Here is a 13,932-nt window from a genome sequence, read left to right as displayed (position 1 = left end):
TGCATGTTAATGAACATACATGACAAAAGCACGAATGTAAACACGCCGGATTGTAGCCATACGGCTAATATCCATCCGTAGTTCCACGGGTCAGGGTCACAGGGATCAAAAATACAACAACAATAAAATTTACATTAAACAATGATCAGGCCTTAAATACAATTTTCCAACCATACAATCTTACAATCTTAGTCACTTTGCACAAAACTCCATTAATATTCACTCAGCTCATTATCCAGACCCACATGCAGCATACAATACTAAAACGGTCCATAAAGGATACACAATATATAATAAACAGCCTGGCACTTAGTGTGTGCAAGTTTGGTTTGCCCAGAGCCAGTTTTTCAGTTGAGCCTTAAATGAATCATATGTTGGGCACTCCCTCAGAGTTAAAGGGAGGCTATTCCACAGGTTCCCACTTCGGACAGACAGGACCATCTGACCAAAGGTGGTACGTCTGTGGGGTATGACCATATCTCTTCTGGCGGAGGCTTGTGTGGTTCTTTGTGTGTTTTCTTTACTCTTGATAAATTCTTTTACTGGTGGAGGAGCGAGAGAGTGCAGAACTTTATAGACTTTATAGACATGCTGATTTTAGCTTGATCATGTTTTGAAAATGCAGTCATTTATATTTGTATAGAATATGGCAGTGGTGATGTGACAATGGTTTTTTGTCCAGTGTTTTTAAAGCTTTTTTGTAGAGGCGAGTGACCATGTAGTGAGACAGTAATCAATATATGAGATGATCATGGAGTAAAAATACATTTTAGCTGCTTGCAGTGTTAAGTTATTTCGAATACGGCGGAAATTTTGGAGATTAAATTTGATTACCTGTGCTACTTTTTTTATATGACTTTTAAAAGAAAATGTTGTTTCCAGAACTACTCCAAGGTATTTAAACTCTGAAACAAGTTTGAGCTCCTCACCATTCAGAAAATAAATAAATAAATAAATAAATAAATAAATAAATAAATAAATAAATAAATAAATAAATAAATAAATAAATAAATAAATAAATAAATAAATAAATAAATATTAATCTTCGTCTTTTGCTATGGACCAGACCTGACGACTGAGGGTTTACACAGACATCTACTCAAGAACTACGGGCCTACCACTGTCAAACTGGCAAGAGAGCTGGAAAATATTGCCAAAAAGTTAGCAGAGCATAAGAATCACTTATGAGTTAACCTCAAATGTCAGCAGAATCAGTTAACACCCAAGGTATTACAGAAGAAAGCACCTGAACCTTGGTCTTAGAATCAGCCGTCTACATTTTCTTATTGATAACTTGAAGTTTAAAACAGAAAGCTTAAAAAGGAGGGAAACCAGTTTAGTCCCAGAAGAAATAGCCCAGAGGATCTACAATTTCATAGCCATAGGGCAGTTGAAATGACACAAGGAAACCAAAGAATGTCACATTAGGAAGTTTATGCAACTACAACAACAAAGGAATCAAAGCGACAGGAGGAAAGAGGATGGACTCGGCCATTCTGGTAACAGGGAATACTGGGTGAAGAACTTGTCAGACCATGAGCTTACCCAGTCAGAGAGAGAGGTACTTTCCAAAGCACTGAACCTCCTTGTAACATCCAACCAGATCCCCACAGTGGACTACATTACGGCAGCAGAAACAGCTATTAGAAAGAATAATCTTACAGAGGCAGAAGCTGGTGACCTGAGACTGAAAGTAACAGCCGCACTGAGCAGCGCCAAACCTCCTCCCTCCAACATAACATCAGAGGAAAGGAAGGTTCTCAGTGCTCTAGAAAAGGTCTGCAGCATCAACATTTTGCCAGTTGACAAAGGGAGATGCACCGTGATCCTGAACTCAGCTGATTACGAGGCTAAAGTGAACAGCCTCCTCAGTGACACCGCCACCTATGAACTACTGAAATGAGACCCTACCAGTGGGTACAAGAAGAAAATCATAGACTGCTTACAGAAGCTGGAGAAGGAGGAAGTCATTGATAGACAGCTGTATTACAGACTCCATCCTGGTGATTCCATCCCTTGTATCTGTGGCCTCCCAAAGATCCTCAAAGAAGGAGTACCCCTCAGACCCATTGTATGTAGTGTGGATTCTATCACATACAATGTGGCCAAATATCTGAAGACCATCCTGGCTCCTTTGGTGGGCAACACGGAGCACCATATTGAGAACACAGTTGAATTTGTGAGCAAAATCAAGCATCTCCAATTTGATCCAGACCATGGTTTCATTTGATGTGACCTCTCTTTTCACTCTTTTCCCCACATTAGTAGCGGTGGAGGCAGCAAAGAGGAGGCTACTGCAGGATACTAAGCTAAAAGAGAGAACTAAACTGACACTGGACCAAATCTGCAAACTGCTGGAAACTTGTCTTAATACCACATGTTTCCAGTTTAGAGGAAACTTCTACAGGCAAATCCACGGCTGTGCCATGGGCTCACCTGTCTCTCCTATTATGGCTAACTTAAACATGGAACAATTTGAACAGGAGGCTTTGGCCTCATTTCCAAGTACTTCACCCACACATTGGTATCCATATGTGGATGACAACTGGACTAAAATCAAAATTCAGGATCTGGAGCTTTTTACTGCACATATAAATGCAGTGGATCCAAACATCAAGTTCACATGGGAAGAAGCCAAGGAGAACAAACTGGCCTTTTTAGATTGTGCAATAACAATAGGAGAGGACCGGCGACTCCAGGTAGAAGTCTTCAGGAAGCCCACTCACACTGACCAATACCTGCTGTTCACACCATCCACAACAGCACAAACTCGGAGTGATCAGGACACTACAACACAGAGCTCAAGTGGTGCCTACAAACACAGAGGGAAAAGTGAAGGAGGAGCAACATGTGGAGAAAGCCCTCTCTGCTTGTGGATATCCAAAATGGGCCTTCAATAGATCTAAGAGAGCTAAAAAAACAGGACAGCAGGGAATCTGAACCTAGAAGGAGAGGTGTTACTATCCCTTACACAGGGGGTGTGTCTGAGTGTCGGGAGGCCCAAGCAGGTATGGCGCAAGTCAAAGCTCCAAGTTCATCATATTTACAGAAAAAAAAATGCACATGTACAACCACAGTTTATGTAGAACAAGGCAAAGGTATTTTTCTGACATTATTGGAAGTTGCAGTAACAACTCTCGTGTCCTGTTTGCAACAGTAAACAGATTAACAAACCCTCCAGCTCCACTGCCGTTAGAACTAATTTCCACATCTAAGTGCAATAAGTTTGCAGTATTCTTTAATTACAAGGTTCAGGGCATTAAAAATGCCATAAATTCCATGATGCAAATAACAAGCCAGCACCACCTAGACTCTAAGAGCTGACTCACTTTGCACCTGTAACTGACAAAACTGTCCAAGAGATTGTCACCAGTCTGAGTTCATTTACATGCTGCCTCGATGTGTTACCCACTAAATTTCTAAAATCTGTGCTCAACAGTTTGCTGTCACCACTCACTTGCATAGTTAATATGTCACTTCAATCTGAAACAAGGTGAATATGGACCAGTGGATTCACTCTGCCACTGCATCCAACAGATCACTGTGTGGATGCAGAACAACTTTCTCCAGCTAAATTCAGACAAGACTCAAGTCATCATCTTTGGCCCACAAAAACATAGAGAAAGTGTTAGCAGTCACTTCCAGTCTTTCTCTCTAAAACCTTCAAATCAGGCTGGAAATCTAGGGGTAATAATGGACTCAGACTTGAACTTTAACAGCCACATCAAATCAGTATCTGCAGCTTCTAAAAATATTGCAAAAATCAAAGGTATACTGACAAAACCAGACGTAGAGAGACTTATCCATGCATTTGTTTCCAGTAGGTTAGGTAGGTTGGACTACTGTAACGGCCTGCTCACTGGCCTCAGTACATCTGCAACGCTGTTGCTCGGGTCTTGACTAGAACTAGGAAGTACTTCACATATGTGTCATGTGCTCAGGTCTCTACACTGGCTTCTGTAGCTCGAAGAATAGACTTTAAAGCAGCTCTGCTTGTGTATAAGTCTCTCCATGGCCTAGAACCAAAGTATATCTCTGACATGTTAGTGCCATATGAAGAATCTCACACTCTGAGGACTTCAGGGACTGGCCTCCTGCTGGTGCCCAGAGTCAGGACTAAACATGAAGATGTGAGACAGGCCTCTACTTTGACAATGTTTAAATCCAAACTCAAAACAGTTCTGTTCAGTCGTGCATATGCCTGAAAGGTTTTTATTCTGCACTTTTCTGTTTTAATGGTAATTTTATGATGATTATTTGTGATTATTTAAGTTTTGATCTGTGTGATTTTAATGCTTTCTTATTCTGTAAAGAACTTTGAATTAGCTTGTGTACAAATTGTGCTATACAAATAAACTTGCCTTGCCTGAAAAGACAGTATGAGATTCCTGTCTTTTTCAAACCTACAAACACTTTGAGAATAAAAATTGGTTCACCCTAAGGACAAAACCCTGAGCCATAAAAAAGTAATGTAGTCTACTCCATTACTAGTAAAGAGTGCAGTGAGCGTTACATTGGAGAAACTAAACAGCTACTCCATAAGAGGATGTACCAACACCGGCGGGAGAGTTCCTCTGGACCCCAGCCTGCCGTACATCTCCATCTCAAAGACACTAACCACTCCTTTGAAGATAGTGAAGTTCAGATCTTAGCCAGAGAAAAGAAATGGTTTGAGAGAGGAGTTAAAGAAGCTATTTTTGTTAGGAAAGAGAATCCTTCCTTAAACAGAAATGGGGGCCTGAGACATAATCTCTCCCCCATCTACAACTCCATCCTCAGACCCAGAACAATGAGAACAATAGCAGGGTCGTTAAGGGCTGAATAAGGTAGTTTCAGCTGAAACTGGAGACAATAGCTGTTTACAGCTTCAGTGTAGTTAGCCCCTCCCCTCAGATAGATATAAGGCAGGGGTCACCTGCATTCTGACCAGAACTGAAGAAGATGCTTGGATGAGCAGTGGAACGCCTTCACTCTTAAAACGATTTGTCCAGTTGATAGATTTAAACTCGTCTTTAGCTATCTGTGGATGTATTTAAAGGCACACCGGAAACACACTGCTTCTTTGTGTAACATCATGGGAAAGTAAAAAAAAACATCCGCCAAGATATCAGGAAGAGAATTGTGAACTTGCACAAGTCTTGTTCATCCTTGGTGCAATTTCCAGATGCCTGAAGGTGCCACATTTATCTGTTATACACAAGTATAAAGTCCATGGGAGTGTCCGGACATCATACCAGTCAGGAAGGAGACGGGTTCTGTGTCCCAGAGATGAACATGCTTTTGTCTGAAATGTGCATATCAACCCATGAACAAAACCAAAAGACCTTGTGTTGCTGAAGCTGGTAAAGGTTTGTCATTATCCACAATGAAACGAGTACTGTACCGACATGGGCTGAAAGGCCACTCTGCCAGGAAGAAGCCATTATTCCAAAAGAAACATGAAAAAGCCAGACTGCAGTTTGCAAATGCACACAGGGGCAAATACCTTCATTTTTGGATACATGTCCTATGGTCTGACAAAACTAAAATTGTACTGTTTGGCCATAATGAGCATTGCTACATTTGAAGAAAAATTGAGAGGCTTGTAAACCTGACAACACCATCCCAACTGTGAAATAGGGGGTTGGCAGCATAATGTTGTTTTACTGCAGGAGGGACTGGTGCACTTCACAAAATAGATACATCATGAGGAAAGAGCATTATGTGGAAATACTGAAGCAACATCTCGAAACATCAGTCAGGGAGTTAAAGCTTGGACACAAATGTGTCTTTCAAATGGACAATGACCCCAAGCATACTGCCAAACTGGCAGGGCCGGCCCATCCTATAAGCAGACTAAATAGCTGCTTAGGGCCCCGAGGCCACCAGAGGGCCCCCAAGAGTACATACATTTATGTTGAAAATAAGGACAGAGGACACGCCTCAGAGCGACAGAGGACACACCTCAGAGGGGACAGAGGACACACCTCAGAGGGACAGAGGACACACCTCTGAGGGACAGAGGACACACCTCTGAGGGACAGAGGACATGCCTCAGAGCGACAGAGGATACACCTCAGAGGGACAGAGGACACACCTCAGAGGGACAGAGGATATCCCTCACAGCGACAGAGGACGCGCCTCTGAGGGACAGAGGACACACCTCAGAGAGACAGAGGATACACCTCAGAGGGACAGAGGATACACCTCAGAGAGACAGAGGACACACCTCAGAGGGACAGAGGACGCGCCTCAGAGCGACAGAGGATGCGCCTCAGAGGGACAGAGGACACGCCTCAGAGGGACAGACGCGCCTCAGAGCAACAGAGGACGCGCCTCAGGACGCACCTCTGAGGGACAGAGGACACACCTCAGAGAGACAGAGGACACACCTTTGAGGGACAGAGGACACACCTGAGAGCGACAGAGGACACATCTCACAGCAACAGAGGACATCCCTCAGAGCAAGAGGAGGACAGCAGGTGCTTAAGTACATTGTTTGGCTTCTTTATGTCATAAAATGCAATTCTGCCTTGTATGACATAAAGAATTCATGAATGTAAGCCTACTTTAGTCAACTGGAACAAATTAAAATGCACCAGAAACCATGAAAAAAAATGTCCAGAATTTTAAAATTTCTTCGGCAGACCGCCCTTCCTTAAATGTTTTTATACTTTTTACTTGTGGTTATTGCTGTTGTGAGCCTCTAGAATTTGCAGTCTTTTTATGTAGTTGTGATGATGTCTTAATGTTATCAAATATGAATATGTGGCACTGAAGTGACACGGGCCCCCGAGAGCAAATTCACCTTAGGGCCCCCTAAAGGCTAGGGCTGGCCCTGCAAACTGGTGACAAAGTGGCTTAAGGATAACAAAGTCAATGTTTTGGAGCGGACATCAGGAAATGTCTGGGGTGAAGGAAGTCTGATGGTCCCTGCTAAGACTACTGCCCCTATGACCTGACCCCGAGAAGTGTAGTAAAATGGATGGATGTTACCTTTTATTGTTTATTTGGTGAAAATTATATATTTGCCAAAAACAATGCATTAACATGTTTTATAAATTTCAGTTTTGTTTCCCCTCCCTTTGCTCTCCATACTAAGTCACTCTCCCTTCAGAGCATTATCACTTTACATTCAGCACCCACTAATGAAACTACTGCACATTGCATCAGGTTTGTGAAGTTGTAGTGTATTTATTGTGGAAAACTGCAATGCGGGAGCATGGGTGACATAGACTCGAGGCTAGTGAGTACTGCTAACCATGAGAACATGGAGGGTTCAGTACCTGGGAGACATCATGCATGGATCACATCTAAAACCTCTTCAAGCATCTTTTTGATGAGGAAATGTTTTAACATGGTAGAAAGCTCAAAAACATAAGCCTTATACTCCCTTTTTAATTGTAGCAAGCAGCAGATTTTCATTTACATTTGTTTTATTGTTGGAAAATGGCAAGGTGATTTTTTTTAATTCAACATATATTGCATAACGTGAAGACTAAGTTAGAGGTTAAAAATATATATATGATGATATATGAGGTTAAAAATATATATATGATGTCCTCAAACATGAAACAATCCAAATACAACTCTGAGTATGTGGGGGTATTGTGCAAGATGTACTTTTTGGAGCCTTCTACCATGTTATAAAGTTGTTATCATGTTGTTGTCATCAAAAAACATGCCTGAAGAGGTTTTTCAAGTCATCCATGCATTTTGAAATATATTTTTTCTCCCGGGCAGTATTCAAGCCATCCTTAAAGTTAGCTGTAACTTTCTGTTCAATGCTCAGCCCACAAGCCTACATCATCAATGCTTCCACACGGCAATTCTCTATGATAAGATACAAAAGCAGGATCCAAAACAATAAATTACAACTTGACAAACCTGATGCTACGTGCAGAAGTTTCATTAGCGGGATGCACGCTGATTGTGCTGTGATCTCACTTTGAAGGAGAAACGTATTAAACATGTCAATACATTGTTTTAGGTTAATATAGCATTTTCAAAAACATTAAAAGGTAACATGGTGATCTAAATATGTTATGTGTTAGCAGTTAATACACCAATGAAGTGTAACACCCCCTCTTTAATGCTGAGAACAAGCCGTTATACCATGGTGAAAAGCCCATATGAGCTGATTTTGCAGAATACATGTAAAAAATATGGATTGAGTACATGTTACCAGAGATTGCATGAGAGGCAGGACTTACAGGCACAGTTGAGGGCCTCTTTGGCAGTGATGCGCTTGCTGCAGGCTGAACACATGGTGGTCCCTGAGACAGTCATGGAGGTGAAGAGGTGTGTACTGGCCCCCCGTGCTCTCCTGTCCCGGGACTCCTTCTCAGGCCGGGTCAGTTCTCTTTCTTTATGCTGCCACAAACAGGGAGATCATTCATGCTAAGTTTGACAATTGTGATCGTAACAGACAATAGTGTTGACTTGATACTAAAATTTCAAACTTGACTATGACAGAAGGAGAAGACAGACTTGATACTCAATACCGATTCCAATAACATGATGATAATGAAAAACATTCTTTATTTAAACAATAGAATGTGATTTTCAACACTGAATCGTAATACTTTCTTAAATGCCATCATGTGGCCTAATATCTGTGTAATCCCTCAGTCCTCTGATACAGCTAACGATCATTCTTAAGCTGTTCAGGAAAGTGCATTTCTGTCCTGTTAATGGGACTTTTTAGTATTGATACTTGCTCGACTGAGTATCTAATTTAGTTAGTATGTGATTTTCGATACTTTTGACAACCCTAGTCCACACAGCCCTAGAATGTATTGACTTTTTTCCCTCCAATTTTCCAATGACAAATGAGACTGTTGGTTTAGCATGTAGTTTAAAGCGGCACTATGTAACTTTTCTGAAGGGAGTTCATCATTTGCCTGTCTCCATGGAGATGTTATTGTTTTGCCCACATCTTCAATAGTATAACATTAAACATACTGATACTGTACTCATCAGATTCATGTGAAAAACATGAGCTGCTTGTCTCCATGGAGAACAAGCAGCTGGCAGACCCTTCACCAGAAAAGTTACATAATGTTCCTGTAAGGCAATTTCTCATAAGATCAGACCAAGTTCCACCACTGAAAACATAAAAATGACACCAAGACCAAATCAGATCATACCAAAATGTTTAACCTAAAGGGTTATTGTTGTTTCCCCCTTCAGAGCACTATCACAACACAATCAGTGTGGATCTTGATAATGAAACTACTGCACATCACATCAGGTTTGTCAAGTTGCAGTGTACATTTTTGTATCATGTTTTTGTATTATGTTGGAAGATGGCTGTGCGGGCTCATGGCTCACATAGGCTGAGCTTTGTATAGGATCATATTGCTAAACATCAGGATGGTTCAAAAAGGGCCGGGAGAGATTAGATTTTTAAAATGTACATTAACAATACTTTTTAGGAAATTATTCTGATTTATGTTTTGGTTTCAATATTATAGTTTATTGTCTATATTTGCTTCAGCAATATATCACATTTTACAATTTATTATCCTGACAGGCCTCCTCTTTAATCAAGAGTAAACTACATTTAAAATGGACTTAAACCAAAAACCAGGCTAAATCTAAACCAGGACGAGACCAGGACTACACCAATGCTTAATCATGTTTTTTATAAAGGATAAATGAAATTAAGAATGAAATAGAATCAATATAAAGAGGAGAGGAGTTTGTGTAGGCCTACCCACCAGAGAAGATCCACAGCAGTGTGTGCACCACAGTTTGAGAAGCACTCCTATACACAGCGGCACAATAGGGCATTTGAGGAAGTGACTACACGGAGCTCATAGGAACTTCACTTTGTATTCTCCCCAGTGTCATTGTGACTGTATTTACACAAGAGATCCAAATATCACATGCTGCCATTTCTATGGTAACAGTTGAGTCAGATGTTCAGTGAGCAAACTGCCAACTAGCCAACACAGAACATGACAGCCGCCCACGGAGTGCAGTCCCACTTCTGCAACAGCTCCAACTGTGCGCTAGTATAATACTGCTAATACAGAGGTTATCTAATCTGCTCCAAAGGCTGATCCAGGGGCTGTACAGTGGGGTGGGTGATCCAGAAGCTGATCCAGGGGCCAATCCAGGGGCCAATCCAGAGGCTGATCCAGAGACAGGTACTGTGGGATAGTGAGCACTTTGTGGACGCATACACCTCTTGATACTTTTTCGCAATCCATTAAAAATGTTGTAAAACATGCCTGTAAATATCTTGGTGTGGGTAAAAAAGTGGACTGTAAAGTTGAACACAAAAGTGCAGAAATATCACCGATACACTTTTCTCAAAGTATCTAAACTTGACATTTAAATTGTGCAAATCTTAAAACAACTACTGCAGCAGTATACAACAATATACAAGCACCATCCTCCAACACATCTCACGTACACTGTCATGTCACTTACTTGGAGACTCATTTCTCTGGGCTTCTCCTGTTGTGTTTCAGTCAGAGAGATGGCTTTAGACATTGAGATATTCCCGGGACAAAAAAGGCACGGTGAAGCAGACTCCAGCTGAAGCGTAGAGTGCACTTGTTCTGGTGCAGCCGTGTTCCTGTGAGCTGTGAGTAATGCCGCCCCCGGATGTGCACGCAGGCGGAGCACATGCGTGGTACACTTTCCACTCTTAAGACAAACTGCTCTGGCTGTTTCTATGGGGTTGGAGCACAGAATGACTATGACTGTGATGTTGGTGGGATCATGCACAGTGCATGTTAAAGGGACTATATGTAGCCATTGCTTGTACTGTTTTTAAAAAAAGGAACTCCAATCACAACTGAACCTGAGTTGGATATAGAGGACACACACAAGTTTGTCTCATTCTCAGTATATGGACAGGCATCATGTGAAAGATCAGAATCCCTAGAATTCACTCTCTGAGCTGCAGAGGCTGCAGTAGCATTGAGACGTGACGGCTGCAGGTGCTGGGATTTAAGTTGTGACCATTCAGATCAGAGAGTCATTTTAGAATAATCATCTTGAGAATCAAAACACCACATAAATAAATGGGACATCAGTGGCAATGATTTTGTAATGAAGAAATCAGCATTAGAATTGCTAACAGTTACAGGCCTAGACTACTTGATTTGAACATGTTTACCTCAGACAGGTCAAGTCTGTGAAATGAAACAAAATGTCATATCCTTTAAAGGGGAGGTTGAAGAGTATTCAGATGCATAAACTCAAATGAAAAAAAAACAAAAAAAAACAAAAAAACAAAACATGGCTGGGCTACTAGTCTACTAAAGACTTCATGCCCAGGAGTGGACACAGATCATGGACAAAGGCAAAAGGTTTTGGCCCAAAATCCTCCAGAGGAGCACATCCAAACAAACATTGTGCTAAACCAGACCAACTATGCACGGTGTGCCCTCTGCTGGATTAACGGTGTTATGTTGTCCCATTTCCCAGTCTCTCAACAAAATAAAAATAAAAGTAAACCCTGAAAATATTTAGTTTTTTCCTAATTTTGAAAGCCAAATTTGGAAACCAAAAAACGAGTAGTTAAAATCACTATTTAATTCCACATAATCCATGTATCATATATGCTAGATGCTTTTATTTATTTATTTTTTTTAGCTCACCCACATTCTCCTCGTAGTGCGACCCTAAAAGCCCATGGCGAATGCCCAGCAAAGCCCACTCACAGAAAGATTTTCCTCACTTTTTCTTTTCTTTAAACAGTGAAGACGACTGAACAAATACATACGTAATAGGCCACTGTGGAACATTCCAGGGACTGCGATGGGGCACAGCCTGTAACTGGACTAAGCAACTGCTTAGGGCCCCGAGACCCCCAGAGGGCACCCAAGAGCCCATACATTTATATTGAAAATACATCATATAACATGTAAAGTTTTATTGGAAGCAGGATTCATGTGTTTACATCAGTCTAAATATCTCTCTCATACGATTACATTTTTTAAAATAAAGGACTCGTGTGTTTACAGCAGTCTAGATATCTCTCTCATAAGATTACATTTTTTTAAATAACATATCTGCTGCCTACACTTGTGGCTGAGCTGGCCATAGGTGTGGGCAACTATGTGTGACTTGAAATAGCCTATTACTTAGCTCTTACTCTAATGGACATGACATAGCAAGGGAAAACTATCTATTAGTGGTTCCTAGAGTGTCCAAAAGTACAGTGGGAGGGAGAGCATTCAGTTACCAAGCTCCTGTGCTATGGAATCAACTCCCTGCTGATGTTAAACAGGACCCCACAGTCTCTGTATTTAAGACCAGGCTTAAAACCTTCCTCTTCGGTATAGACCAGGTTACATAGTGAGGGAGTTAGGGACATTAAAACCCGGGATAAGATAGGCTGCAGTAGGAGTAACTAGCTGGGGGAAGTATGGCAACCTGAGCACTATCCTCTGCTTCCTCCTATTTTCTCATCAGCAATGCTATTCACATGTTGTCCCCTGTCCCACTCCCCCTGTGGAGTGTAACTCTTTCAGATGCCCCGATGACAGCTGGACCCTCTCCTCCTCACCTGGCTCTCCTCCTCCTCGCCCGGCTCTCCTTCTCCTCGCCTGGTCTTCCTCCTCCGCCCCCCTCCCTCCTCCTCGCCTGGCTCTCATCCTCCTCGCCTGGCTCTCCTTCTCCTCGCCTAGTCTTCCTCCTCCTCGCCTGGTCTTCCTCCTCCTCGCCTGGTCTTCCTCCTCCTCGCCTGGCCCTCCTCCGCCCCCCCCTCCCTCCTCCTCGCCTGGCCGATTTTTTTTGGTTTTGTCTGATTTTTCCTGTTGTTTGATTTTCCTGTTTGTTTCTGTGTGTAGGCAGCACGGTGGCTGACTGGCAACACTCATGCCTCACAGCAAGAGGGTTTGGTTCGATCCCGGGTCGCCCAGGCCTTTCTGTGTGGAGTTTTTCATGTTTCTCCCTGTGTCTGGATGGGTTTCCTCCGGGTATTCCGATTTCCCCCATCAACCAAAACATGAACGCCCTTTGAGACAACTGTTGTCGTGATTTTGGGTGTTACAAAAATAAAATGAATTGAATTGAATAAAACTGTGAAGCTGGACATTTATATAATACAAAAGATCTATATCTGAGCAACATCACCTCATGGTCAGTCAGGTTATTTCTTTCCCAATAAGCCATCAGCTAGACTTCTGTGAATGCTTAGGCTATCTCAGGTTGCTCCTGTTATCAAATAAGTAATGCTAATAAACCACTGTTACATTTACTGGACGACTGAATGACCTGTGAATGATTCTGACTCCATCCATCCATATATTTTCTTCCGCTTATCCGGGGCCGGGTTGCAGGGGCAGCAGTCTAAGCAGGGACTCCCAGACTTCACTCACCCCAGACACGTCCTCCAGCTCCTCCGTTGGGACCCCAAGGCGTTCCTAGGCCAGCCGAGAGACATCACTGCAGATGCTGCACCGATCACTCTGTCAATCTCACGCTCCATCCTTCCTTCACTTGTGAACAAGACCCTGAGATACTTGAGCACCTCCACTTGAGGCAGAGACTCACCACCCATCCTAAGAGGGCATCCACCTTTTTCCGATAGAGAACCATGGCCTCGAATTTGGAGGAGCTGATTCTCATCTCAGTCGCTTCACACTCGGCTGCAAACCGCCCCAGTGCTGCAGGTCCTGGCTCAAAGAAGGCATCAGGACAACATTCTCTGCAAACAGCAGAGATGAGATCCTGTGGTTCCCAAACCAGACCCCCTCCAGCCCCTGGCTGCACCTAGAAATTATGTCCACAAATATAATTTATTAATTTTTTTATTTATTTATTTATCTTTATTTATACAGGGGGGACCCAATGAGAGCACTTGGGCTCTCTTTTTCATGGGTGCCCTGTTTAAAATACAACACAAACCGAAAAAACAATCAAAACAAATAAGTCCCTAAAAAACATCAATAACAAGTGCAGGTGTGTGTATAAAAGTTTGTTATCAGA

General features: G+C 42.2%; 1 protein-coding gene across 1 annotated transcript in view; it reads right to left on the bottom strand.

Annotated features, from left to right (window-relative positions):
* The window catches only part of LOC117393399 (rho guanine nucleotide exchange factor 2-like), a 64,310-nt gene extending 53,744 nt beyond the window's left edge, over window positions 1–10,566 (bottom strand). The window contains exons 1-2 of the mRNA XM_033991522.2: window positions 10,420–10,566; window positions 8,193–8,352 (exon numbers count right to left, since the gene is read on the bottom strand). Of these exons, the coding sequence (XP_033847413.1) occupies window positions 8,193–8,352; window positions 10,420–10,482 (223 nt within the window). The 5' untranslated portion in view covers window positions 10,483–10,566. The remainder of the gene's footprint in view (window positions 1–8,192; window positions 8,353–10,419) is intronic.
* Between the last annotated feature and the right edge of the window lie 3,366 nt (window positions 10,567–13,932).

This window comes from Periophthalmus magnuspinnatus, chromosome 11, assembly GCF_009829125.3.
Source record: "Periophthalmus magnuspinnatus isolate fPerMag1 chromosome 11, fPerMag1.2.pri, whole genome shotgun sequence".
NCBI classification, from domain to species: domain Eukaryota; kingdom Metazoa; phylum Chordata; class Actinopteri; order Gobiiformes; family Gobiidae; genus Periophthalmus; species Periophthalmus magnuspinnatus.
The sequence above is the reverse complement of the archived record's forward strand: the minus strand, read 5'-3'. Positions and strand labels throughout refer to the sequence as shown.